The 22,903-nt window shown below is 33.0% G+C and overlaps 5 protein-coding genes across 5 annotated transcripts in view; 1 reads left to right on the top strand and 4 right to left on the bottom strand.

Moving 5' to 3' along the window:
- LOC122527622 overlaps nt 1–4,149 on the bottom strand; it is a 27,857-nt gene extending 23,708 nt beyond the window's left edge. Inside the window, exons 1-7 of the mRNA XM_043651964.1 lie at nt 3,774–4,149; nt 2,486–2,650; nt 2,191–2,355; nt 1,558–1,728; nt 1,342–1,450; nt 303–459; nt 78–210 (exon numbers count right to left, since the gene is read on the bottom strand). Coding sequence (XP_043507899.1) covers nt 78–210; nt 303–459; nt 1,342–1,450; nt 1,558–1,728; nt 2,191–2,355; nt 2,486–2,650; nt 3,774–3,858 — 985 coding nt within the window. The 5' untranslated portion in view covers nt 3,859–4,149. The remainder of the gene's footprint in view (nt 1–77; nt 211–302; nt 460–1,341; nt 1,451–1,557; nt 1,729–2,190; nt 2,356–2,485; nt 2,651–3,773) is intronic.
- A 613-nt stretch (nt 4,150–4,762) lies between these two features.
- On the bottom strand, nt 4,763–9,263 carry LOC122527620. The gene is made up of 14 exons (XM_043651963.1): nt 8,601–9,263; nt 8,269–8,524; nt 7,961–8,205; nt 7,760–7,887; nt 7,602–7,696; nt 7,376–7,516; nt 7,161–7,306; nt 6,674–7,081; nt 6,513–6,601; nt 6,298–6,434; nt 6,124–6,171; nt 5,506–6,063; nt 4,979–5,198; nt 4,763–4,932 (listed from the first exon to the last, which is right to left on the bottom strand). The coding sequence occupies exons 1-13, from the start codon at nt 8,811–8,813 to the stop codon at nt 4,981–4,983; spliced, it is 2,682 nt and encodes an 893-aa protein (XP_043507898.1). The 5' UTR covers nt 8,814–9,263; the 3' UTR covers nt 4,763–4,932; nt 4,979–4,980.
- Nucleotides 9,264–9,755: 492 nt separating this feature from the next.
- LOC122527629 (superoxide dismutase [Cu-Zn]) lies at nt 9,756–11,129 on the bottom strand. The gene is made up of 4 exons (XM_043651980.1): nt 10,843–11,129; nt 10,667–10,763; nt 10,148–10,335; nt 9,756–10,056 (listed from the first exon to the last, which is right to left on the bottom strand). The coding sequence occupies exons 1-4, from the start codon at nt 10,903–10,905 to the stop codon at nt 9,949–9,951; spliced, it is 456 nt and encodes a 151-aa protein (XP_043507915.1). The 5' UTR covers nt 10,906–11,129; the 3' UTR covers nt 9,756–9,948.
- Nucleotides 11,130–11,688: 559 nt separating this feature from the next.
- Nucleotides 11,689–12,642, top strand: LOC122527630 (NADH dehydrogenase [ubiquinone] 1 alpha subcomplex subunit 7-like). The gene is made up of 3 exons (XM_043651982.1): nt 11,689–11,871; nt 12,162–12,340; nt 12,513–12,642. Exons 1-3 carry the CDS (start codon nt 11,815–11,817, stop codon nt 12,571–12,573), a joined length of 297 nt encoding a protein of 98 aa, XP_043507917.1. The 5' UTR covers nt 11,689–11,814; the 3' UTR covers nt 12,574–12,642.
- Nucleotides 12,430–22,295, bottom strand: LOC122527628 (phosphatidylinositol 4-kinase alpha). Its single transcript, XM_043651979.1, has 22 exons — nt 22,152–22,295; nt 21,170–21,563; nt 20,536–21,050; nt 19,950–20,265; nt 19,105–19,329; nt 18,841–19,027; nt 18,536–18,746; nt 18,178–18,432; nt 17,743–18,095; nt 17,244–17,664; nt 17,066–17,173; nt 16,796–17,002; nt 16,446–16,722; nt 15,870–16,362; nt 15,675–15,810; nt 15,269–15,601; nt 14,909–15,196; nt 14,598–14,825; nt 14,174–14,520; nt 13,820–14,096; nt 13,342–13,748; nt 12,430–13,268 (listed from the first exon to the last, which is right to left on the bottom strand). Exons 1-22 carry the CDS (start codon nt 22,239–22,241, stop codon nt 13,043–13,045), a joined length of 6,294 nt encoding a protein of 2,097 aa, XP_043507914.1. The 5' UTR covers nt 22,242–22,295; the 3' UTR covers nt 12,430–13,042.
- Between the last annotated feature and the right edge of the window lie 608 nt (nt 22,296–22,903).

Consider the following 22,903-nt stretch of genomic DNA (forward strand, 5'->3'; position numbering starts at 1 on the left):
TTTTTTTTTTTTTTTTTTTTTTTTTTTTTCTTTTTTCCTCTGCCCGTAAAAGGGGAACTCCATTTTCTACAAATTACCATCGTCGCCCTCGGTGACCCCCTCGTTCTCCGCTTTAGCGTCGTCTCGACACTTGTCACCCTGCAAAATGGCCACGTCGTCTACGGCGATGTCGCTCACGTAGCCGCTGCCTCGCACGCCCTCGATTATGACCTGAGAACGAGAAAATGGAAAGCCATTGTGAAGTGAAACGAAATTGCCGGGTTTAGTTTATGTATTCGCGCTTATGCATCCCCTTTTCTCACCTGGAAACCCTTCTTAGCCTTGGGTAGATTGAAAATACCGTGCAGCCATTGATTTCCTTGGTTACCCTCCTTGTTGAACATTAGCCGCGGCAGAAGATCGTTCTCTTGCTTGAAGTACACGTTCAGGGCTCCTATCTTCGTGCCGAACATGTGATACCTGAAATTGTTCCTTCGTTGTCTTTACGGCCGTTGAGAATCCTGTCTTTCTTCTTCTCTCCCAGAGAAGGTCGAGCAATTTCTTTTTTCAAAACTTGAGGCAAATTCAATGAAGAGGGTCATCGTCGTTTCTAATTTTCGTGTGTATTTTCATTTCACTCGAGATGTTAAAATGTTCATTGTCATTCTATTTGTTGAAATAAATGATACGTTTCGTCTTACGGAGTAAGACGAGTGATACGAATTAAATTTGGGATGAGATGTGTGACGACTCAATTGCAAACGAGAAAGATCAACTAATAATAATAATAGCTTGTTATGAATGTTAAACGTCGCGGAAAATTATTAGACTTGAACTGAAAAGCCTCGATTTAACTAGATCTGAATCGTGATTCTCTCACGACGTTTTAATTTTTAACCGTGTATCGATATCAGATCGTCGTAATCAATAAAAAGTTGCAGTATTGTTGAGAGAGAAAAGCTTCGACGTAACGATCAAGTGTCAAACTAATAAATTTCAAACCTCGCAAACCTCAGTCGGCGACAAAAGTCTCGTCGTATTTAATTAGTTCAATGAATCGAGATAACTAACCAAATTGAACGCTAGAATCATCAGATCCATCCATATGACGAGTTTCAAAGTTTCCTTTTTCACAATTGCTAAAAAGATATGGGAATTTTTGTATTCAAAATTAATACTGATTTCTCTAGCCAGAAGTTCAATTCTACTTTGACCATTACTGTTCAAATTGTAATTTAATACGTGAAATATTTTTACACGTACCAAAGACCCAAAGATAGTTTCTAAGTAGTTAAAAATCGAAAAAGTCAGAAATCTCGTTTCGCGCGCTTATGTTCGACCTCAATTGTAAACTTTGCTTACCAGAACGAGAAACAGCCATAATCCGTGTACGATGCGTTGTAAATGGGAGAGATGATCCTCGCCGAGTCGTTTTCCAATCGACCGGTAGCCTCGATGTACAAGTAATAACCTGAAACGGCCGATCGGTTTCAGAGTGAAAAGCTTTAAGAACTTTAGCGTTTAACTCTAAAAAAAAATAAATAATTTCAACTGTACGTGTAAAAACGTGATAAATACCATCGTTCCCTGGCCCTAGCGTGTGATCGTGAGACGGCCCGGTCCCTATGTGATAGTTCGTAGTCTCGAAGTTGTGCCGCTGCCAATCGAAATCGTGCAAAGGATCTTGCTCCCACCAACAGAGATCCGGTTTTTCGAAGTCGCACTGCGTCGGAGGTGAAGCGGTGGTATCTAAATTGCCAGAACGAAACGCGCACCTCCCTTTAGCTACAGAATTCGCGTAAGCCTGCTAGTTCGAATAATTTCTCGGCCAACAGATTAGGGCCGGTGCAAACGAGCATTGCGGTGTTATCCCAACGATAATGTTAGCGCTGTTCGCTAAATTTATAACTGTATCACCGACGCACCTGCGCGCGCCCGATCTTGCCATTGCGAAACTTGCACCGCGCGGGCTAAAAATTTGGCATTACCGTTGCCGTTCCATATTCGTGGAAGTCAAGAGCGTGGAAGAAAGAAATCAGATCAGAATTACTGTTACTTTAAAGAGGTCTTCAGTTGCGAAAGCAAAATATCTTATATAATATCTTGTAACGTAGTCGCACAAATGTCGGCAAATAAAGACGTCGTGTCAAGTTTTGATCAAGTATTTGCTCGAGTTTGAAAAAGATTGAGAAGAAGAAAAGGTATGAATACCTCGGCAATAAGGCACTGTGCCATTCCAGTGTCTTCCGTCGCAATAAATCTCGTGCGAGCCGATCAACGTGTATCCAGGTTCGCAGAAATACAACAGTATCGCGCCGTTGTACTTAGGCGCCATCAGCGCGTGTTCTGGCATGGCTGGAGCGGGACATTCTGCATCTGTTGGCGGCAATAATAAAGTGATTAATGAACTGAAACATCCAGAATGTCCATTCGTAGAAAAGTCACATTGAAAGAAGGCTGTTGGTGTACGTAGTTTTATCAATTGTGATTAGAAAGGCGTGCTTACTGACGCATATAGGCGTAGGCCTATCCCACTGGCCTCGAAAACAAGTCGCGTACTTGCTACCTACGAGACTGAAACCCTCGTAACAACTAAATCTGATGATTCTCCCTCTGGCCCTCGATCGGACTCGGCCGTTCACCAGCCTCACCTGCGGACACCTGCCGGTACCTTGAAAATTAATATTCACGGAATTAATTATTATATTTCACTTCACAATCAATTAATTAATCGATCGTAAAATTATATCGTTGACAGATGACGAAGGACTCTGCCTCGACTCTGCTGCCGAACAATGAAACTACTGGCCATTGAAGAATTATTATTACGTTCAATGGAAATGAAACGATATAAAAGTGTAGACGGCCTCGTATAATCGTGCGTTTTCTTTTTGTTGCAGTAAAGAAGAATTTGAAAATCGACGAGAGTATGGAAGTCGCAGAGAGGAGGCACAATGAACGAATTTATTCTTTACAGACACCTCGATATACAGATTATTGAATATTCAACGTTGGCCTTTGTTTGGTAATAATACTCCTCGCGTAATAAATGCCGCGCGTAATTTTCAATGCTATACAAAGGCGGATTGAAATCGATAGGCCGGGTGAAATTGAATTTTAATTCCTGCTCAACCAAGAAACCCTTTCACCTCGTTTCCGCGCCCTGTAGTAAATTGCCGGCAGAAAACGAAAGTAAGTGCACACTAGTTGCTCGCATTTGATCCTTTAAAGGAAAGCCGTGGAAAGTGCTCGACATTGTTCTTCAAATTTTTACAATCGACGAAATGTAGAAATAAATAGAATAAATTATTATAACGCGGCCGAAGTGTAATCGAGCGCGTTCTCTGGTTTCACAAATAACGCGATGCGAATTTAATAAAAGCCTCTATTAAAAAGGATGAAACAGGAAAACGCGAAGGAAATAACGTTGTTTCCCGATCGAAAATAACCATTTGGTTAATCCGCTTACAAAATGGAATTTCGTTGCTTTCTCAGTTGTTGTACAAACGAAAAATGCAGAAAATTTTTGCTTTTTGTATTGCGATTTTCCTTCTGATTTTCGTGTAGATTGTAGATAACGAGAAGATTAAATGCGGTTGGTTAATAATAGCCAGACAACGATAACGACAATATATTTAACTACCAAAAAAAAAAAAAATAAAAGATTCTATCATATTAGTGAATTTTAAAACGTTATGTGTCTTTTACACGTAATATATATTTATGGTGAAAATTTTGAAAAAAACATAATTTAATTGTAAATCCTCGTAATAGAGAATTAACACTTAACTTACTCGTCGTTGGACGTATTGGATAGTAGCAGACAATGTACTGCGCCAGGAAGACTAACAGAAGAAGCGCCATCGAAATGATCTTCATTGTGAAAACGTATGCTTTACAACTAAACTATTCACCGTACTCATAACTTGTGAACCACACTGAAGGAAACGTTTCTTTCAGCTCTTGTTTCTTTCTCTTTTTATTAAATTAAATGTGTCGTGCGCACGTAGGACAGAAACACCACCAGGAAGGAAAGAGGAACTCAAATGGCGAACGGCGAACCGCGCGAAGAACGATCGAGTTAAACACGAAAGACGCACTGGACGAGGAATAAAAAGTAAAATATGCTGCTGATCCTTCTGCATCTATGACTGTAATAGGGATGCTGCGTTTCGGGTTTATTCAGCTCCGAATGGAAGGGCGGGAACATCACTTCCGTCGACACGCTGCCATGATAAGTGTTCTATCTGCTTCCGGCCGGCGTTATCAACGTCGAACATTGCCAGGCCTTGAAGAGAATTCCTACAAGTTGCATTTTGCTCTACAGATAAATGAATTCCGAGAAGGGAGAAACACTGACCGCCTCTGATTAAATCATGTCCTGGCGCCAGGATTCTTTTCTTTCTTTCTTTCTTTTTTTTTTTTTTTTTTTTTTGAACCGACGTCACAGTCATACATTCAACCCCTTTCGTACATCTCAAGGTATCTTCACGGACTGAAGATCATGAAAGGAAGAAACTGGTTGAAATGATAAATATAGTAATTGTCTGGATACGTTATAAAATTATATTTTATTTGCATTGTAAAATATGCATATATAATAGTATCTACGTGATTTATAAAATGTTATGTACAGGAAATTATAACAAGTCAATTAGTTAGAAGATAAAAGTAATCTTAAAATATCTAATACATGTGTTATCATGTAAAGTATTTCCAATTAAAAACTTGTTCGTTGTAGAATATTACGCGACACTGCATTTTTTATTATTTTTTTTTTTTATTTTAAAGCAATATTTAGAACAATATACAAATTATAAAATAATATGTATCATATTATACAAATTATACAAATTATAAAACAATATGTACAATCAATGGCTTCGGAATTCGAATACTTTCAGTCTTCGGTTTTATTATTGTGTTAATTAAAATAACATTGAGATTTCTCATACTAAGACTAAATCTAAGACTAAGACTAAATCACTCTTTAGTAATAGACTAAGATCTATTACTAAAGAGTGATTTAATCGTGACCAGAAATTTATTATGATTTTCGTTCTTTTTGGGCCTCGCAGATAGTGATTGTACGAACGATGTTTTGAAATTTGATAATATATCCAACTCCTTTTTAGAGTTGCCTACTCCTAATTGCTCCATTTCAGGCAGCTGTGTTCTATCCAAAATAAATGTCTGTTTTATTCGATTCATGGCCTCTTCTGCAAAAGAAGAAAGTTTACATTGCAATTAATAAGTTAATATTATGCTTTTTAAAGACAGAACAAAAAGATGTTCTAAAAGGAATGAAATAGTAAAAAAGAATTAATGAAACTGAAATCTATGACGATGACAGAAGATGAGTAATCAGCAAAACGGAAATATAAAAATTCTCTGATAAACAGGGACAAAATTAAAATGGTCCGTATCGTAGATACGAGAGTAACAACAAAAGTATCAATGAATGAAGAGGAAGTTTCGAAATTAGCATGATCGTACTTTTTCTAATATAAATGTATTCATACTTACGTTCGTTTTCGTGGAAGACAAAATTCTTGAAGGCACTTAAATTCCTCATGAATAAATGAAATGAATCTTCAATATCTGACAATCGAATTATAAAATCTGGGTCACATATGGCTACGTGAGACAAGAACCTAATTCCATCTCTCAATACCTTTGATTGCCTTTTTTTCATAATCGACCAATTGTTCTCGTCTGAGAATTTATCTTTGTATATCTCGTGTATGCACAATTTACTTGGTCTTGTGTTGAACAACGAATGTTTGGCACAAATGGCATTTAAGATGCAAAAATCTTCCTTTGGCATAGGAAAATCAATCGAATTAAAATTCTCAATCGTAGTTAAATTTGTCTCGGTACATTTGCACAGCGTTTTAATGGTGAACCTCAGTAATTTCATGCAACAATTGCAAGAATTCAAGGTTTCAGACCTCAAAGGAATAACATCTGTTTGCAGTATGTACTGTACAAATTGTAATAATACGTCTGTAATATCCACTGCGGTTAATAGATCGAAATGATAGTTTTCCAATTGTACTAAAAAAATTTGCAGCGGACAAGCATCTGCAACAAAAATATATGACAATTTCTAAAATTCAATTATTCAGAAAAACAAAGATTTACCTGGAGTAAAGTGTAAAGAACCCTTCCAATTCTTCACCGCCATTGATTCTATAAAAATGATAATGAAATTTAAAATGATGATAATGAAATGATATTTTTCCTTTATTTTTTTTTTTTTTTTTTGTAAAAATTGTACATGCAAAAACATGACTATTAATACAGTAAACATCATACTTGAATTAATACAGAGTTTCCGCAAATATGTCGTTGATTTCATAAAAATCATCATTAAATTACTGACTAACGCGTAACAATATGGCAAAGGCCTACAAAATACTATTTCTTTAAATATCTGGTAAATATATTCCATTCTGCAACAGATAATTTTAAATTTAAAAGATATATTTTAAAATATAAAATTTATTGAGGAAAAAGATATCCCATAATACCCTTCAGAGCAGTATTCAACTTTTTCATGAACATTGTAGATAACCATCATAATTGCACATAAAAGACCACTAAATTGATGGGACCTTCTCTAATAGTAATAAAAAATAAAATTAGTAAAAACATTCATTCACTTTAATTACCAATATATGTAGAATATTACCGTGGATCCAACTAAAACAACGAACTGCAATATCATTTTAAGCATCTCAAATTCACATCCCTGTTCTAACCAGGTATTATAACGAACCATTTTACACGAGTAAATCTTGTAAGATTCATCCCTTTCTACAAGCAAACGTGTTTTTCCTGCGATATACTTGCTGAGGTAAGTCGATTCAACGGTTACGTATGACAACACGCCAAACACTCTTCTAGCTTCGACACCACGTTCACACTCGTGCCATGCATTTGCAGAACATATGCATTTTCCATTGAAATCAGAAGTCGAATACAAGGAAGAAAAATAAATATCATTCATATCTCGAATGTCGTCATTTCTCATGGCTTGAGAGATCGTTTGTAGAACAACTACTATATTTAAGATCAATTCCCTCGCAGTAGAAACTAACTGAAATATAATGATCAGCAAATTTTTTTTATCATTTGACAACACGAATTAAAATATATATACTTACTGAATAACTTACTTTGTTCATTATTGGTATAGTTTTCTCCGCTTCGAGTTCTGAACTCGTTTTCCGCTGAAGAGCAGCTATTTCCGGCAAAATAAATTCAACCGATAATTTTTTATCGTCTATCACTGTTGTTACAGGTTTTACTAATTCCGGATTTTCTACAAAAGACACGAAAATATAACCAAAGATATACTATACTATAATATAAGATGTTAAAAAAATTTTACCGAATATTCTATATGTGTCTTCTTCTTGTAAAATCGGCAAGTTTCGCCTTCCAATTTTTTCTATAATTTGAATATCAACCACAGATTTCTCTAATTGCGGTGGATCGTATATTAATTTTGGTATTTCTGTAAGAGGAAAATCTGCAATATGTTCTTATTAAATTTATTATTATGATAATTATGAATATTGCATAAATTAATGTTTTTTAAGTTACAATCTGCTTACATGGATTCCATATTTTAAGGATATAACTGCTTTTATTAAATACATTAGTTTGTACGCAAGTTTCTTTGACCTTAACTGATTTTGTAGTTGATGGCCTAAAAATAATAATTTTTTAATAAATAGTAAATATTTAAAATATAAGTAGTTTAAATATTTACCGATTCATTGGTGAATTAAGTTTGCTTCTGTTTGTAGAAATATTAAAATTTATATGTGGTTCTACGAATTTAACATTTCCACCCTCTAACAATTTACAACGTTCCATTAAATTCCCTATCTCGAATGTCTAAAAAAAAAAAAGAAAGAATTAAAATTTATTGTATAACAAAATTAAAAGAACTTATTTATAAACCACTGACCTGCAATTCAAGTTGCGTTTTTAAATTTTCCTTCTCTTTACAAATGGCATTAATTTCCATTCTATGTCGATTTTCTTGTTCTTCAATAAATTGTCTTTTTTCTAATCTATCATTCTCTGCTCTTAATTGTGTTTGTTGCAGCTGATTTCGCAAAAACACTGCTTCCCCATCTTTAGTTATAAAATCATTTAACAATTTCTGATTTTCAACTTTCAACTTCTCCAATTCCTTTAGGTATTCTGATTCTGAAATTGTAAATTTTGCAATACAAGTGATCTATAAAACATCATAATTTGCCACAATATTACCTGTAATAGGATGTTCATCCAGCTTAAATGTAGAATTATATATTTTCTTATTCATTAATTTATTCTTGAACTGTGTGTAATTGACAGAAACTATGGTGCTTATATCTTGTGAATTCTCTACTTCTTTCACTTGACTATTATACTGTGATGGATTTACAAGTTTTGATAATTTATGAGCATTACCATTTAAATTAGGAATTGCTTTACTAGTAGATGGTTTTTGATCTGTTGTTGATTGGCTCGTGAAATCATCATCCTAAAAATAAAACATCATGAATAATTAAAAGTATACACAACGCAAGAACATGCAAAATATGCAACATAAATGAAACCTGCAAACAAGCCTGAGTAGCCACAATGTCCATTTCTTCAATATCTTCTTCTGCAAAATCATCTCCCCAGACATCATCTGATTTTCCAGACTTTTTATTTCTTGACTCTCTTGTAGAAGTACCTACCAAGCTGTCTCTCTTTATGTCATATCTTGGCCGTTTGGCAGGTATAGTGTTTTCATTTTCTCTGTTAATTTCTATTCGCTTAAACATTTTAATTTGTTTAGGCTACGATATTCGGCAATACAAAACATACATTTAACAAAACTTTCCTGTCAATTCTTTGTATTCAATGAAAATTATTTATGATATTATTTATTCGTAATTAACAAAATTGTTATTTGGGACAACAATTTATATCACATTTTGTTCAACTTACAATATAATTTAATGAAATAATTACTGTAAAATATTAATTCTTTCTTTTGGGTATTAATACATTCTAACCCCGTGATTATTTTAAAATCTCTACCAATAACATCAGAATAACGTGAAAATTCGATAAAGATGTAACAAACTTGTTTTTCATATTACGTATCAGTTTGTTATAAGAAATTGTTATGATGATTTAAACAATTGAAAGTTATTTGTCAAAAGTATATGACAAGTACTTCTCAAGAGTTTTCAAACGTGCTGAAACAATGTCACTTTAATTGAAGAAACATATTGCCAACATAAACACTTACTTTATTACCGACATAAACACAAGTTTACAAGAAAACTAGTTCCTTCGTAGAGTTTTATATATTCTATGGTATAAAACGGTGTTCGCAATAACTAATCCTATTTTTAGAGCTACATAAAAAAGATATACTAATTACATATATATATTTTACTGTTTATAATTTTATGATAAATAACACGATGCCTTATTTTTTTCTATATATCTTAAATTAATGTCTGACTTTATGATTTGGCTAAATCGATTTCACAAACTATATTTCTCAATTATGTAATATTATGCAATATTTTTTTATATTTATTTTTTAGAGTATATGTGATAACTTTATAGTGATAACTAAAAATATGAATTATTGCAGAAATATTGCAATTTATGTATTCTTAACTACATAGATCTGTCTAATTTTAAGTACAACTATTTTTATTTCATAAATTATATAGGATGGAGTTTAAATACAATTTGTAATAGATATATCTGATTTAATAAAATATACCATATACCATTACTTTATTAATATAATTATACAATGGATTACATATGAAAAATATTTATTACACGAAAATTAGGAATGATAGTTGAACTCATATTCAAACTTGTAACAGATGCAACATTGTTTAGTTTCTAATGATTTTTCCATTACTTGCAATATTATAATAGAATATATATTTAGGCTGCAATTCCAACAACACCACAAGCTAATCGTGCTCCAGCATTTCCTGTTGTCTTAGACAATTCAACTCCACCTTTACCAAGGTCATCTGGATCAGCATGAACCTATCAAAAAAAAAAAAAAAATAGAAACCAAATTATACTTGATTTATCATTACACAAAATTCATAAAAAAAAAACATTACACAGTACTCACCACCAGAGTTCTACCAATAATGTTGTGTGGTCCTTGAAGTTGAATAATCTTGTCAGTTATGTCGACATTAGCAACACCACTTGCATTTGCTTCAACATTGCCTAAATCTCCAACATGACGCACATCTGCATCAGGACCACCATGATCTTTTTTTAACGGGTTGAAATGTGGTCCAGCACTTGTACAACCTGTTAAACACATAAAAAGCATTAATATAATAAATTTTAGAAACGTTTTTATACTTTGTGTAACTACATAAACAATTTTTCACAATTACTTATGTATATTAACTATATAGACGAAAAAAGTGATTATGGCATTTACTATTTATGTAAGAACATAAAATACTTAATGCAAGTTAGAATAAATACATGTTATTATTTACTGGCCTTATCTACTGTTGCTTGAGACAAAACAACATTTTTTTTATGAAACAAATTACATTTGATTAGCATTCAGAAGCTTTTAATAACAATGATGGAGAATAAAATCATAAAACTTCAATGGCAATGCCTTTACCGTTAGTATTATCGCCGAATTCGTGAATGTGAAAGCCATGCAGCCCTTGCTTTAAACCGGTTACTTGACCTGTGACCTTGACTGGACTAGAGTTATCCTGTGCGACAATCACATTGTAGAAAACAATAATAATATAATCAATATTACATTGAAATGACTGAAGAAATATTATTTACCGGCTGCTCAAAGTAAATGGTGCCTTTGACTTCACCCTGAAGAACGCACACAGCCTTAACCATCTTTAGAAGTTTCTCGACTACGTTCGTCAGCAACAACCGTTTATAGAATGTAGCTTGTTCGTATTCGTAACAACTACCGGTTAGTTACAAGATGCAATTACCGTTTTGCTGAATCACGAACGCAAATACGCTGACGAATCGTATATCGAGCGTTTGAACTGATAAAACGATGACCTTAGTGTTCGGTTGAGGTAATGACGTATCACACGAAGTTGCAATCAATGACCATTGACATACGTACGTACAAGACGAACAGAAAAATCATCTGTAGTTACACAAAAAGAAAATATGAGATAATATTAGAGTTTGGATCTTGGGCTCGAGGTGGCGTTATATATTACTGGGGAATTTTTTAGATAAATATGTCGGTGATTATGAAACTGCCATAATATGTATATTCTTTGCTTTGAAATGTCCATTTTATTTTGCGTTCAAGTATAATAAAAAATATTTTTTCGTTGTGAAATAGAATGTTTAAAAAAGTATTTACTTTTATAATATGATATAATATCTTTTCTGTTGTTCTAAAAGTCTTTAGTAGATTGCAAGAAAATGTAGTTTTTGAAGTTTCGAATGATTTGACCTTTAAAATTAATATATCTTAAAATTACTTTTAACTAACAAAATGCGAAAAATTTGCTTCAAAAATTGAATTATTAATCATTTTGTGTATAAAATATAGTTTTTTTATAATCTTTATGTAGAAAAGATTAAGACAGTTTTAAAATGTTCTTATTCGATACATTCGATAACATTCGATAATTGAAAATAACAATTATCGATAGTTAAAATTGTGTCAAATTATCGAACTTCGAGACCGAGATGACAATTGAGTATTTAAGTTTAGAATTGGATGGTCCACAGTGATTTTCGTATTGGAATTTATTTATTTCAAATCAGAAATTAAAAATGAAAGCTTTCCGTACTACGACTCTTTTAGAAGCGATTCGAAATATATTTCGAGGTGTAAGTAACCTTTCAACGCTTTAATCTACGTTTTATATTATTTATTTTTATAAATATTACGTAACTTGTTGTTTTTTTTTATCAATATATACGCTGAAACTATTTTTCACATAGTAATTCAGATCTAGCATTGCTAACGTGTAAATTAATGGAATTAAATTTTACTTTTTACGAGTGCATCCATCTTGTTGGTTATGTATCAAATGTTATTATGTCAAAATAAATAGTGATAGTTATGTTTGTGTGGAATGTAATAAATTAATTTACGCGATGCAAAATGAACATTACAGAAACCATACGATGATGGTTTGAGATATGCAGATAAAATTGCTGCACGTACACAACCACAGCCTTGTGTACCTCTTGGGCCTTATCATAAAAGTTCAAAGGTATATTATTACACTCGTGATGCTAGGCGTTCTGTAGAACCACCAAGTGTGATATACACAGCAGACCAGTTAGAAGCAGGGTAAATATATTTCTAATATTTCATATATACAAAGTGATCAACAAAACGAGTGAAAATTGTACATACTACATTAATATTTTAGTTGCATAGAGTATTTACTAATTTTTATTTTATTATTGAATTTCTTATAATGCTAGTGAAACTCAAGATACATTGAATATAATTTTTTCAGGAAAGTTGATTTGTCTCAAGTAAACTTGAATCCACTTAGGAAACAACTGTCAAGTAAATGAATGCAATAAAATAAATATTAGTTATACTTTAAATGTAATATATAATAAATAAAATTAGCTTAAATAGAAGTTTTACGTGTTATTTGAAGTTTTAATTTATAATTTGATATTTTTACATGTAAGTAAATATTCTGCTGTTTAACATTTAACTGATAACAGTACATAAATAATAAACAGAGGAATGTCTCTCATATACACATCTTTTGCTTGATAGCAAGCATATAGGATAATTCTTTTCCAATTTATAATACATTATTGTTATATACATTCAGAGCCTAATGCTTCCATAAAATTTATGTGAATCTAAGAATAACATTGACACTGAGGGGTTTGTACAGACAGCAGACTCGATGCTGCTGTATCTAACAATATAGTACATGGTGTATCCATTTAACAATCTTTGCAAGGATAATGAACTCCTTCATTATAAATTAACAATCGTCAACGAAAGTTATTTAGAAATGTTAATTTAATAGGGAATTTGATTTTGATAATACTGTATCATATCGTAAGTTTTCGTACGGAAATTGAGGTAGCTGTTACGTATTACATTGAGCATATAGGCCGCCGCTTCACGATCAGTTGCTGTCGGCACGAATCTGCCGCGTAAAAGTTTTATCGTTTGTCCACGGAAACACGGTAATCCAGTATCAAGCATCAGAGAAACCAGAGAAATAATAGCCTCTTGATAAGGTCTGTGAAACAATGTTACAGTTTAATCTGTAAATTTCTAGAATTTTCCTATTTAAACATTTATTAACAACTTACCTTACGGCGAGAAAAGCTTGTACACATAATTCCATGAACCAACGGAAAGGCGCGGCTTCCATTTTACCTCCCATTACGAGCACCATTTCATCCGTCAGCTTAATATCAGGCTCGAAGCCTAAATTGCCGCCAGGCGAACTTTCAAACATAAATCCAAAATCTATATGTATGATATGACCTTCAGTATCCAACATAATGTTCCCATTGTGGCGATCTTTTATTTGTAGAAGATATGTAATCACGCTGTAAGCAGCCATTGATTTTACAAAATTGCGACGTACATTTTGAAATTCTTTTGTAGTTTCATCTCCATAACGTGTAATGAAATATTGATGCATGTCAATATCAGTGGTGCGACCAAGTTGATCGCGTGAAGTTGCATTAGGTACACATTCTATTACACCGCACTGGAATAGTAATTTTTTGCAGTTTAGTAATGTCTATCAAAACTGTTTTTTATGACTATAACATTCCTTACCCCAGGTGCTGTAGCTACTACTCTATACGGAAACAAGAATAAATTTAATCCAACTTTTTGAAATATATTCTTAAAAATACTGATCACTTGTAAAGCTAACATATCCTGTCTAACGTCATCTCCGACTTTAAAAATAGCAGCTTGCCAAGTCTCTTTTTCTGGTTCTCTTTTAACATCAACTTTACCAGCAGCCGACACTGCTAATGCAATATTCTCTAACTCGTTAATTCCATATTTTCGAACTTTGAAACGCGCTAAAAATGGTGCTTTTGCGGCACTATAAACGACAATAATAAATCAAATATTAATAACAATATAATATCATAAATAAATAATATAAACCAAAATACTTACCTCTGCATAGGTGTTCCACTTTGATAATCAATATCAATTACCATAGCTTCAGGATTGGATGGTAAATAACAACCTGGTTGTACTTTGATATTTGATAACGATTTTAGGCACGCTGCTTTACGTTCAGGGCCTTTAGGATATGGCCTTATTTCACCTGAAATATTCGTAATCTTCTCGAAAAAGTCGAATTCCCTTTCATAAAATTGTTTTGCCGGGCCAGACAATGATCCTAAAATACTTTTCACAAGCGAATCTAATATATCATACAGAACAGGGTCTTTTACTTGTTTGTCTTCGTCCATATATATATTTGTGTACATATTCCAAATTAATTGATGTGCTACGACCTGTATATCAAATTAAGAATAACTATAAAGATTTTGATTTAAACAATTAATAATTGAGCGATATTCTTAATATTTACCTGTGAACGTTTAGAAATTTTCTTTATAAACTCTATCACATAACCCATAGTATCATGGCGTACAGCTTGTACAAGTTGTGGTATATAGAAAAGTACTGCATCTGCTGGATAACTACTTAGCACCTCTACTGCGTATTGTGCAGAGATTGGATGATGAGGGAATTGACGAGAAAAATATGCCAGAGCTTGAATAGGCGATACTCTCTCCCAAGTTAGCATATACACCAACTAAAACATTAATTAATAAATCAGAGTTTATAATTCTTTGAATCTTCCGAAATTGACAGTGCAAAAAAAAAAAAAAATCTTACTTCAGGTACGTCGTTAAGTAATGTATCAGTCGTAACGAGATATTGTAAAGCCTCTGGAACGTGCATAACTGGCACAGGTTTAAGACGGACAAGTCCACATACTTCTTTGATAATAATTTCTGAATTCTTTAATCGAACTGGTAAAAATATAGCAAGAACAGGACTAATCTCCCATGCCAGCCGTGTATACTCTCGCCATCGATCATTCATTCCCTTAGCACGCCATTCTGCAATGCTTGATTCACCTGGAAGTGCAAGCTCTTGTCTTCCACTAGGATTTCTCCAGACCTATGTAACGAAAGTGTTAAAGTGCTGACAAAGATATTCAAAAGAGATTACAAAGTGCAAGATTGAACTTACTAATAACATTTCTATTTCAACTGCCAGTAATTCGAGTATCAAGTTTCTTTTTTTTATATAATCTTTTACAAAGACGTTAGCATTCATGACACGCTTGCTACGATTACTACGTTTCCCCAATGTATTACTACTAGTAGACATTGGAACTGTATTGATCCATACGCTTGTTGGTGTTTTCGAAAATTCAGTATTCGTTGTACCCAAGGCCGTACTCAAGGAGCTAATTGTTTCACTAGGTCCGAAACCGCCAGTTGAACACGACTGGGGTGTTAACATTTCAAATTCACTTTCGGTACCAGTCATTACTAAATATTTCTTGTCACTGTGCATTACCTACAATATGATAAATATTATAAAAGAAGAAAAAAAATATCAGTGCTTTTTTAGTCGAATATGATTTACTGACTTGCCAGAAACGTATAAGAGTAACTAAGTCCTCGTGTAATTGTTCTAGTTCTTGCGTTGGTACTTGACGATCTCGACAGAAATAATCCAAGCAATTACAATATACGCGTTCTCGTAAGACGTTTTTGCTTAATGTCCTGTAATCAGACATTTGTTGCTTGATTATCTATTAAGACATATTATAATATTATAATACCTCGACAAAATATCTCCTTGAAGAAGAAGAAGTCCACAAGAAAGTAATTTAAAACGCACTCCAACCGCAGCAACGTGACGACTCATTCCAGGTTCCTCACCAGAAGCACCAACAGTCATAGGCAATGACCGATGTAACAATGTGACTATCATATCAACTGTTTCTTGACAGCAATATTTAGCAGTTTCAATCAATTCCACAATAAATGTAACCCAAATATCATGAGGTTTCACTTGTGGAGGATTCGGACCCAATTTGCAGCCTTCATATACTGCTAATGGATTGACTTCTTCTTCATCGGGAGCAAACAAACCCATTCTTTTGTCAACAGTATATTGCCACGCAACGAGCATTTCTTGTAAGAAACGCAATTTCAAATCGGGCCGTACAGTGAGTATCCACTGCCAACATTCAACAGCTGTTGTCATAGCTGCAGGAGTGAACAGTTCAATTTGCGAAGAAGCTACTGTATGCAGCAAACGTCTATGTGTCCCTAAATATAAATTAAGATGTTATAATGTATTAATTATGAAACAAGATTAAATAATTCTCAAAAAATTATAATTTGACAATTACCAGGCATAGAAATTAATAATGCAGTAGCACGCCAAAGAGCACTACGATGATTAACATCATTTCGAGCACGGCAAGCCATCCACACAGCATCGATTAATAAGTCAACTACTTTGTTTCTAATTTCCTCAAATGATATTTCGGAAGTAGAAGATTCAGTTTGCGCTAACGACAACATTCCCGCTATTTCTCCAGCATATCGTGATCGAGTGGACATCATTGATAGAAGCCACGAGCTGGCTCCTTTTGGACCACGTGGCCGTTTATCTAATGAATTAGTCTACAACGAGTAGATTTCATTGTTTTTAAGATAAAGTATTTTGAAAAATTACATATTAAGAATATGACTTTACATTTGGTAAGGCCGATGCTGGAATAGCAAGGTCCACAAATTCAAGAACTGAATCCGTAGATAAACATAAACCAGAATGATGTTTTAGTCTAGAAGACGGGATTTGATTTACATATTCCTGTAAGTGCGATCTAGTGGCTTGAGGCGCCCACTTCATGGCCTCCTGCACTATACCTTTACATCTTGCAGTGAAATCTTTCACGATAATCTGTACAGCATAATTTAGATTTAGGATATGAGTAATTCATTCGCATAATTCTAATATACATACTTCTCTTGCTTCGAGCGTATCCATAAGTACAATACTGTATGGTGTACCAGGTATTCGTAAAATTGGTGTCTCTTCATTTGGATCAATTTGTAACGAGAAAGATAAAATCTGTACAAATAATAATTTAATTAACGGCACAGTGAAAGAAATATACTCTGGGATAAAAGATCATCTGTACCTGTAATATATCCAACATACTCCAAAGCACTTTACAATTCCATAAAAGATGCGGGAACGCATCTACCAGTGCACTAAGATACTTATCCGCTATTCGTCTAATCTGCTTATGTACATGATTAAAATACACCAGAAGAAATTGAGCATGATTTTCGAGTTCTTTTTCCCGCCTTTCGTCTTTTGGCTTACGCTGCATAACATCTTTGAACTTTACAAAAACGGAATCAGCGACACAACATATACACTGCCACATGCCACTCTTATCTTTTTGCAAATCTGTATCGCATAAATATTCCATTATTGGTTGTAAACTAGGTTCAGGACTGTTTGCTACCCTCAACGTCTCTAACCAATAGACTGATAATAAATATGTACACTGTGCAAATTGCAATTTCGTTACATACTGTGATATATCATTAGTCCTGTGAAAGAAAAAAAGACAACGTTTACAACTTTGTCTTCTAAGATATATTCGCAAGAAGAGTAGAAGAAATATGTACCGAGTACTTAATTTTAATATTTGACTTCTTAATTCTTGCAATTCATTTAAAGAAACGCTATCATTGCGTACAGCTGACGTATATTGCAATTCTCTCATCTCAAGGCGTGCGCTAGTTTGCGAAATGAGATAAGGTGATTTTACAGCAATTTCTTTGACACCTTCGTACCATTCTGCAGGCCATAATCTCGATGCTTGATCACCGGCGAAACCCATTACGACACAATAAAGCCAGAAGTCTTTAAAAAGTTTTAAAAGCCTCTTTTGTGGATGTCTGATTGGTGGAAGTCGCCTTACTAATATAGCGATTACAGGGATGAGTACACCTAAATTTCCTGCACTAGTGGTTGTTTTCTGATTGGAGGATGTAACAATTAAAATTAAATTTTGTAAAGTTTCACATAATTCTATTATTTGAATTATCAACTTTAATTACCGTTACTGAAACGTTATTTGACGCCTTATCACTGGCACGTTTACCCTCTAGCCCGAGTTGAACAAAAAGTTCAAGCAAGTGGAGTAGTAAATCGTCCAATTCTGATTCACCTTGAAGATTTGCTGCTATGTTTGCAAGAGCATTTGTGACTGCCTTAGCTACGTGACAATATTGTTTACGATCATCGTTCGAAGCATAAGTTGCAGTACTGGAGCCCAGTGACATGGAAAACATTTGCATTATACCTTCGTATATCTAAAACAAAATATATTCTTCTGAAGCTTACATTACACTGTAATATATATGTGAAGCTGTTTACCAATTTAATCGGTAATTACTAATTGATCTTAAACTGAACCTTTGATTCGCATTTCGCAATGATCATACATCCTAACTGATCCACGATCAGAAAATCAAGATCACTCGGAGTACGACAAAATAATTGCTGAAAAAACGGGAATATTGTACGCATAGTTTTTGGGGTATCTTTCAACGCAACGGCAACATGCCCCAACATGATTACTATATTTTTCGAAATTAATTCGCTATTCGACCTGTCATCGGATTCACTAAAAGTATTGAAATAAATAATTGAGATATCGCAAGATCGAAGATATAAATTGTTGGAAATTGATAACATAAAGTGAACAATATATGTAGTACCCGTCACATATATCGGCCGCAAATAATCTATTCGAAACACTGGCAACTAATGCCGGTACACAATCTGGATTCACAGAATGAGCAGCTTCCAGAGCGATGCAAAGGTTGCCAATAGCCGCATCGCGTAATTTTTCGAAAGCTGTCTGTATTGACGAAGTAGTTTGTTTCGAATCTTGCATATCTTTCCCTTAAAAAGAATAATTTTCTCATTAATTACAATGTAACATTGTCATATAAATACAGTTATTTGTAATATCATGCTACCTCTTTCACTTTGTTGACGGTGTAATTTAAGTAATATAGGCGACGGGACAACAAGAAAATCCCGAAGATAATATATAGATGTACTCGCTATGTTAGGAAATTTTTGTGCTAATTTTCCTAATCCTTCAAGGCATACCATTAGTAAAGGCATATGTGCCAGCACCAGTTTTGGTCCATGATTAGAGTTAATCTTTTCAACTAAACGACCACATAAACTATCCGCACCTGGAAATATTTAGTTCCATGAATAATGTTTGCCAATATATGCACACTGTTATTCAGAAGTTGGACAACTGAACGAAGAGTTCTGTATGGAAATTAATTTCTCAATAATAATAATTTAAAACAGCAATACATAGAAATACGTATATATGTCATAATAATGATTTTGTCTATGAAATGTTCATTGTTCATTTTTGCATTAATAGTCCAACAAACAGTTAGAATCAGCTAAGAGAATTACGTTTAGTGGAACAACAATTAGACCATGAGGGTAACGGGAGAACCGCGTGAACGCACTATCAGACTAGAAGGTTTTTTACTCGTTAGTTAAAAATATTGATGGTTATTAATGATATGGGAAAATCAATCGAAATGCAATATAAGCTAAATTCGAATACCCTCGCCAATCAGCATCGAACTGATATCTGCGAATAGCGCGGACAAATCATACTGGTCTCTCACTGGAAAAATAACGTATATGATCTATAGATAATCCTACTAACACAGAAGAATTTGATTTAAATAATTTAATAATTAAAACAACAAAATTATCAAAAATATTTGTATTTGGTTTTTCAAACTACATATATTTAATTCATTCGTTGATATATAGTCTCACTTACCAGTTTCATCACCAATTGCCCAAACAAGAAGATCAACACACGCAGAATTAGCCATGACATTTACTTTAAATCTATTTACAGTTCTGAAGTTAGTATCCATATCTTCCCGTTCGCTTGCATCGTGTTGACGTGATTGTAATTCGGTTTGGCCGGATAAAAAGAGACCTTTCACGAACTCTTGTACGTCCTTTGTGAAAGGAGTAGGCAAATCGCGTTGATTTTGCAACAATTCCCGTAGAAGAGCGACCATTACCAGATTCATTGTCTCGTTAAATGTTCGATAAGGAAATATTTGCACCTGTCCGGAGTTGTAAACCTAGAGAAAAAAATAAATAATTTAAATAATTAAAATTTTTTAAAATAATTTAAATAATTAAAATTTTTTAAAATAATTTAAATAATTAAAATTTTTTAAAATAATTTAAATAATTAAAATTTTTTAAAATAATTTAAATAATTAAAATTTTTTAAAATAATTTAAATAATTAAAATTTTTTAAAATAATTTAAATAATTAAAATTTTTTAAAATAATTTAAAAAATTATTAAATATTGAGAACATAATACTACAAAACAACGCAACTAACTTGTTGAGCTTCCTCATCGAGGAACGTTAAAATTTCTTTAGTGAGCAACTTTTTTGCCAAAGCCAGTACACTTTGTAAATGCACCACATTAAATTGCATACCAGCCCTCCTTTCAGGGCTTTCGTTGCATCTCATCTGTGGGAACTGATTGAAACTTGATCCATATCGACTAAAAAAATATGTGGCCGGATCGTAGGGCACCGATGAATAAGATTGCAAAGATGGTCGTTTGACGCAAGGATAGTCGTGATCGCCAGTTAGCAGATTTGGTGCAGTGTCTATTGTTGGATGAGGATTCAAGTTACCACTTAAAGACCGAGGAATAATCGGTCGAAAGTTTGAGAAACTGTGCTGTTTCTTATCCAATGTTAAGCGCATTTCTGTGTTTGGTATGGAAAGGGGTTGTTCCGGTCTCGGAAAAATTCGACATAAAAGAGGTGGATCGGTGTAAGCAAAGCGGCCCATAGAACGGGCTAAACCAATTAATACTGGAACTAGACATTTGCATAATGACACTGAAAGAAAAAAAAAAATAATTACATTATATGTAATTACAACTAAAGTAAAGTTATTAAAAAATTATTATAAAATAATTGCAACTAAGGTGCAATTGATAATAGAAAGAAAATTTTACATTTTGCTTGCATTCCTCTATTGCCATTTTGATCTCTAAATCCCCTAATGAGATTTGTTAAAACTGCCAGTATTTCTACTTGGGTAGAAATGATCTCCTCGCGTACAGGTTCACATCTAGCTGCAACATCACTGAGCAATGTGTTCAAACAGAAACTAAAGCGCTCAGCAACAGGAATGCGTTCACTAGGTGAACATTTGACCTCATCCAACCATACAGCTTTTGGAAGACCACGTAGTAATCGTAGAAGGTACGGTAATATTTTATCTCGATGTTGTAAACCAGATTCCAGAAAATATATTCCCAATGCAATAGTTGCATCTTGTCCTCTTTGATCCAATCTATATATACCTTGAGCAGATTCTTGTGGGCATAACTTGAATAACTGTGTAACCTGTGTTAAAAAAAAGATGATAAATCAGATATATAATACACATTATAAAAGAAACTTTATTTAATACCAAATGCATATATACATATACAAGTTAGTCACATAAAAATCTAGTTTATATAAATAATATTTAGTTTAAATATATTCTATATCTGATTAGTTACTAAAATTCTTAAACTCATTTATATGTTATATCATGTATGGATTCATAAATTAATAGATGAAATAAATTTTATGAATTAATCGAAATACAAAAATTATTATTAAATAGAAAAACATATACATGTCATGCAATTTTTTATTTGCAAAATTACATCTACAAAAACAATTTCTTAAACAGTGAATTATGTCTGAAACGTATGTTAGAAATCATTTGTTTAGCAATCTAATGACGTTAATGATCAACTGCAAACGTTTCATTAATGCGTGAGGTGATTACTAGATTGTCCTTCGAATTATATCATGAGATGACATATCAGGATATCAGCTGACACGTCCTTAAAATTAACCTAATTCTAATAAAATGTCAAATTTTTTACTAATGCGTAAATATCACGTTAATGTGGAATACATAATCAATAATCAACGCACCTTTTCCCATGGTGTAGGTTTGATCGCCGCTAAACATCTAGCCAAATGTTGAACGGCTTTCGAGAAAAACAATTTCTCATCTGCCACCATTTTGCCCACTGTCCACTTACCGTATGATTCCTGTAAATATCGTCTGCTTATCCCACTGACAGATCGTCTTTCGCTATTCGACCTATCGATTGTGGATTCGATATTTAGCTCTGTCGCTTTCCAAAGACTGATGATATTAAGTTTTAATTATTAATATATTTATATATTAATATTTCTTTCATATAAATATAAAATATAATTAATGCTGAGTAATAGCAGTTCTAGGAATTCAATGCAAGCTAAAAAGTGAATTTGGAAATTTAATTTTGTCAATCCGATAATTAAGAAAGTAGAAATCAATCAACAATCATTTGTGTGATGTGTTATATATATATATATATATTACTTAATTAGTTTAATAGAAATTTATAAGTGGAATAATTTCTAATTAATTTTATTACATTAAAAATTTAGTAAATGAATTAAGTATTAGCATTAATTATTATAAATGAATTAAATATTAGCAATATTGCTAACTATGAAAGAATATTATCACAAATTTATTACATTTTTCTTCAGGTAAAAATGAGTTAACGAACATTACTTATAATATAAGGGTACATTATAAGTAAATAGCTTATAATAAAGTGATAAGTTAAAATATTAAACTATCTTTGTATTTAAAATTCGCGCCCGAAATATTAGAATAGATTCGCGACTAT

This window comes from Frieseomelitta varia, unplaced genomic scaffold (genome assembly GCF_011392965.1).
Source record: "Frieseomelitta varia isolate USP_RPSP 00005682 unplaced genomic scaffold, Fvar_1.2 scaffold_229, whole genome shotgun sequence".
NCBI lineage: Eukaryota > Metazoa > Arthropoda > Insecta > Hymenoptera > Apidae > Frieseomelitta > Frieseomelitta varia.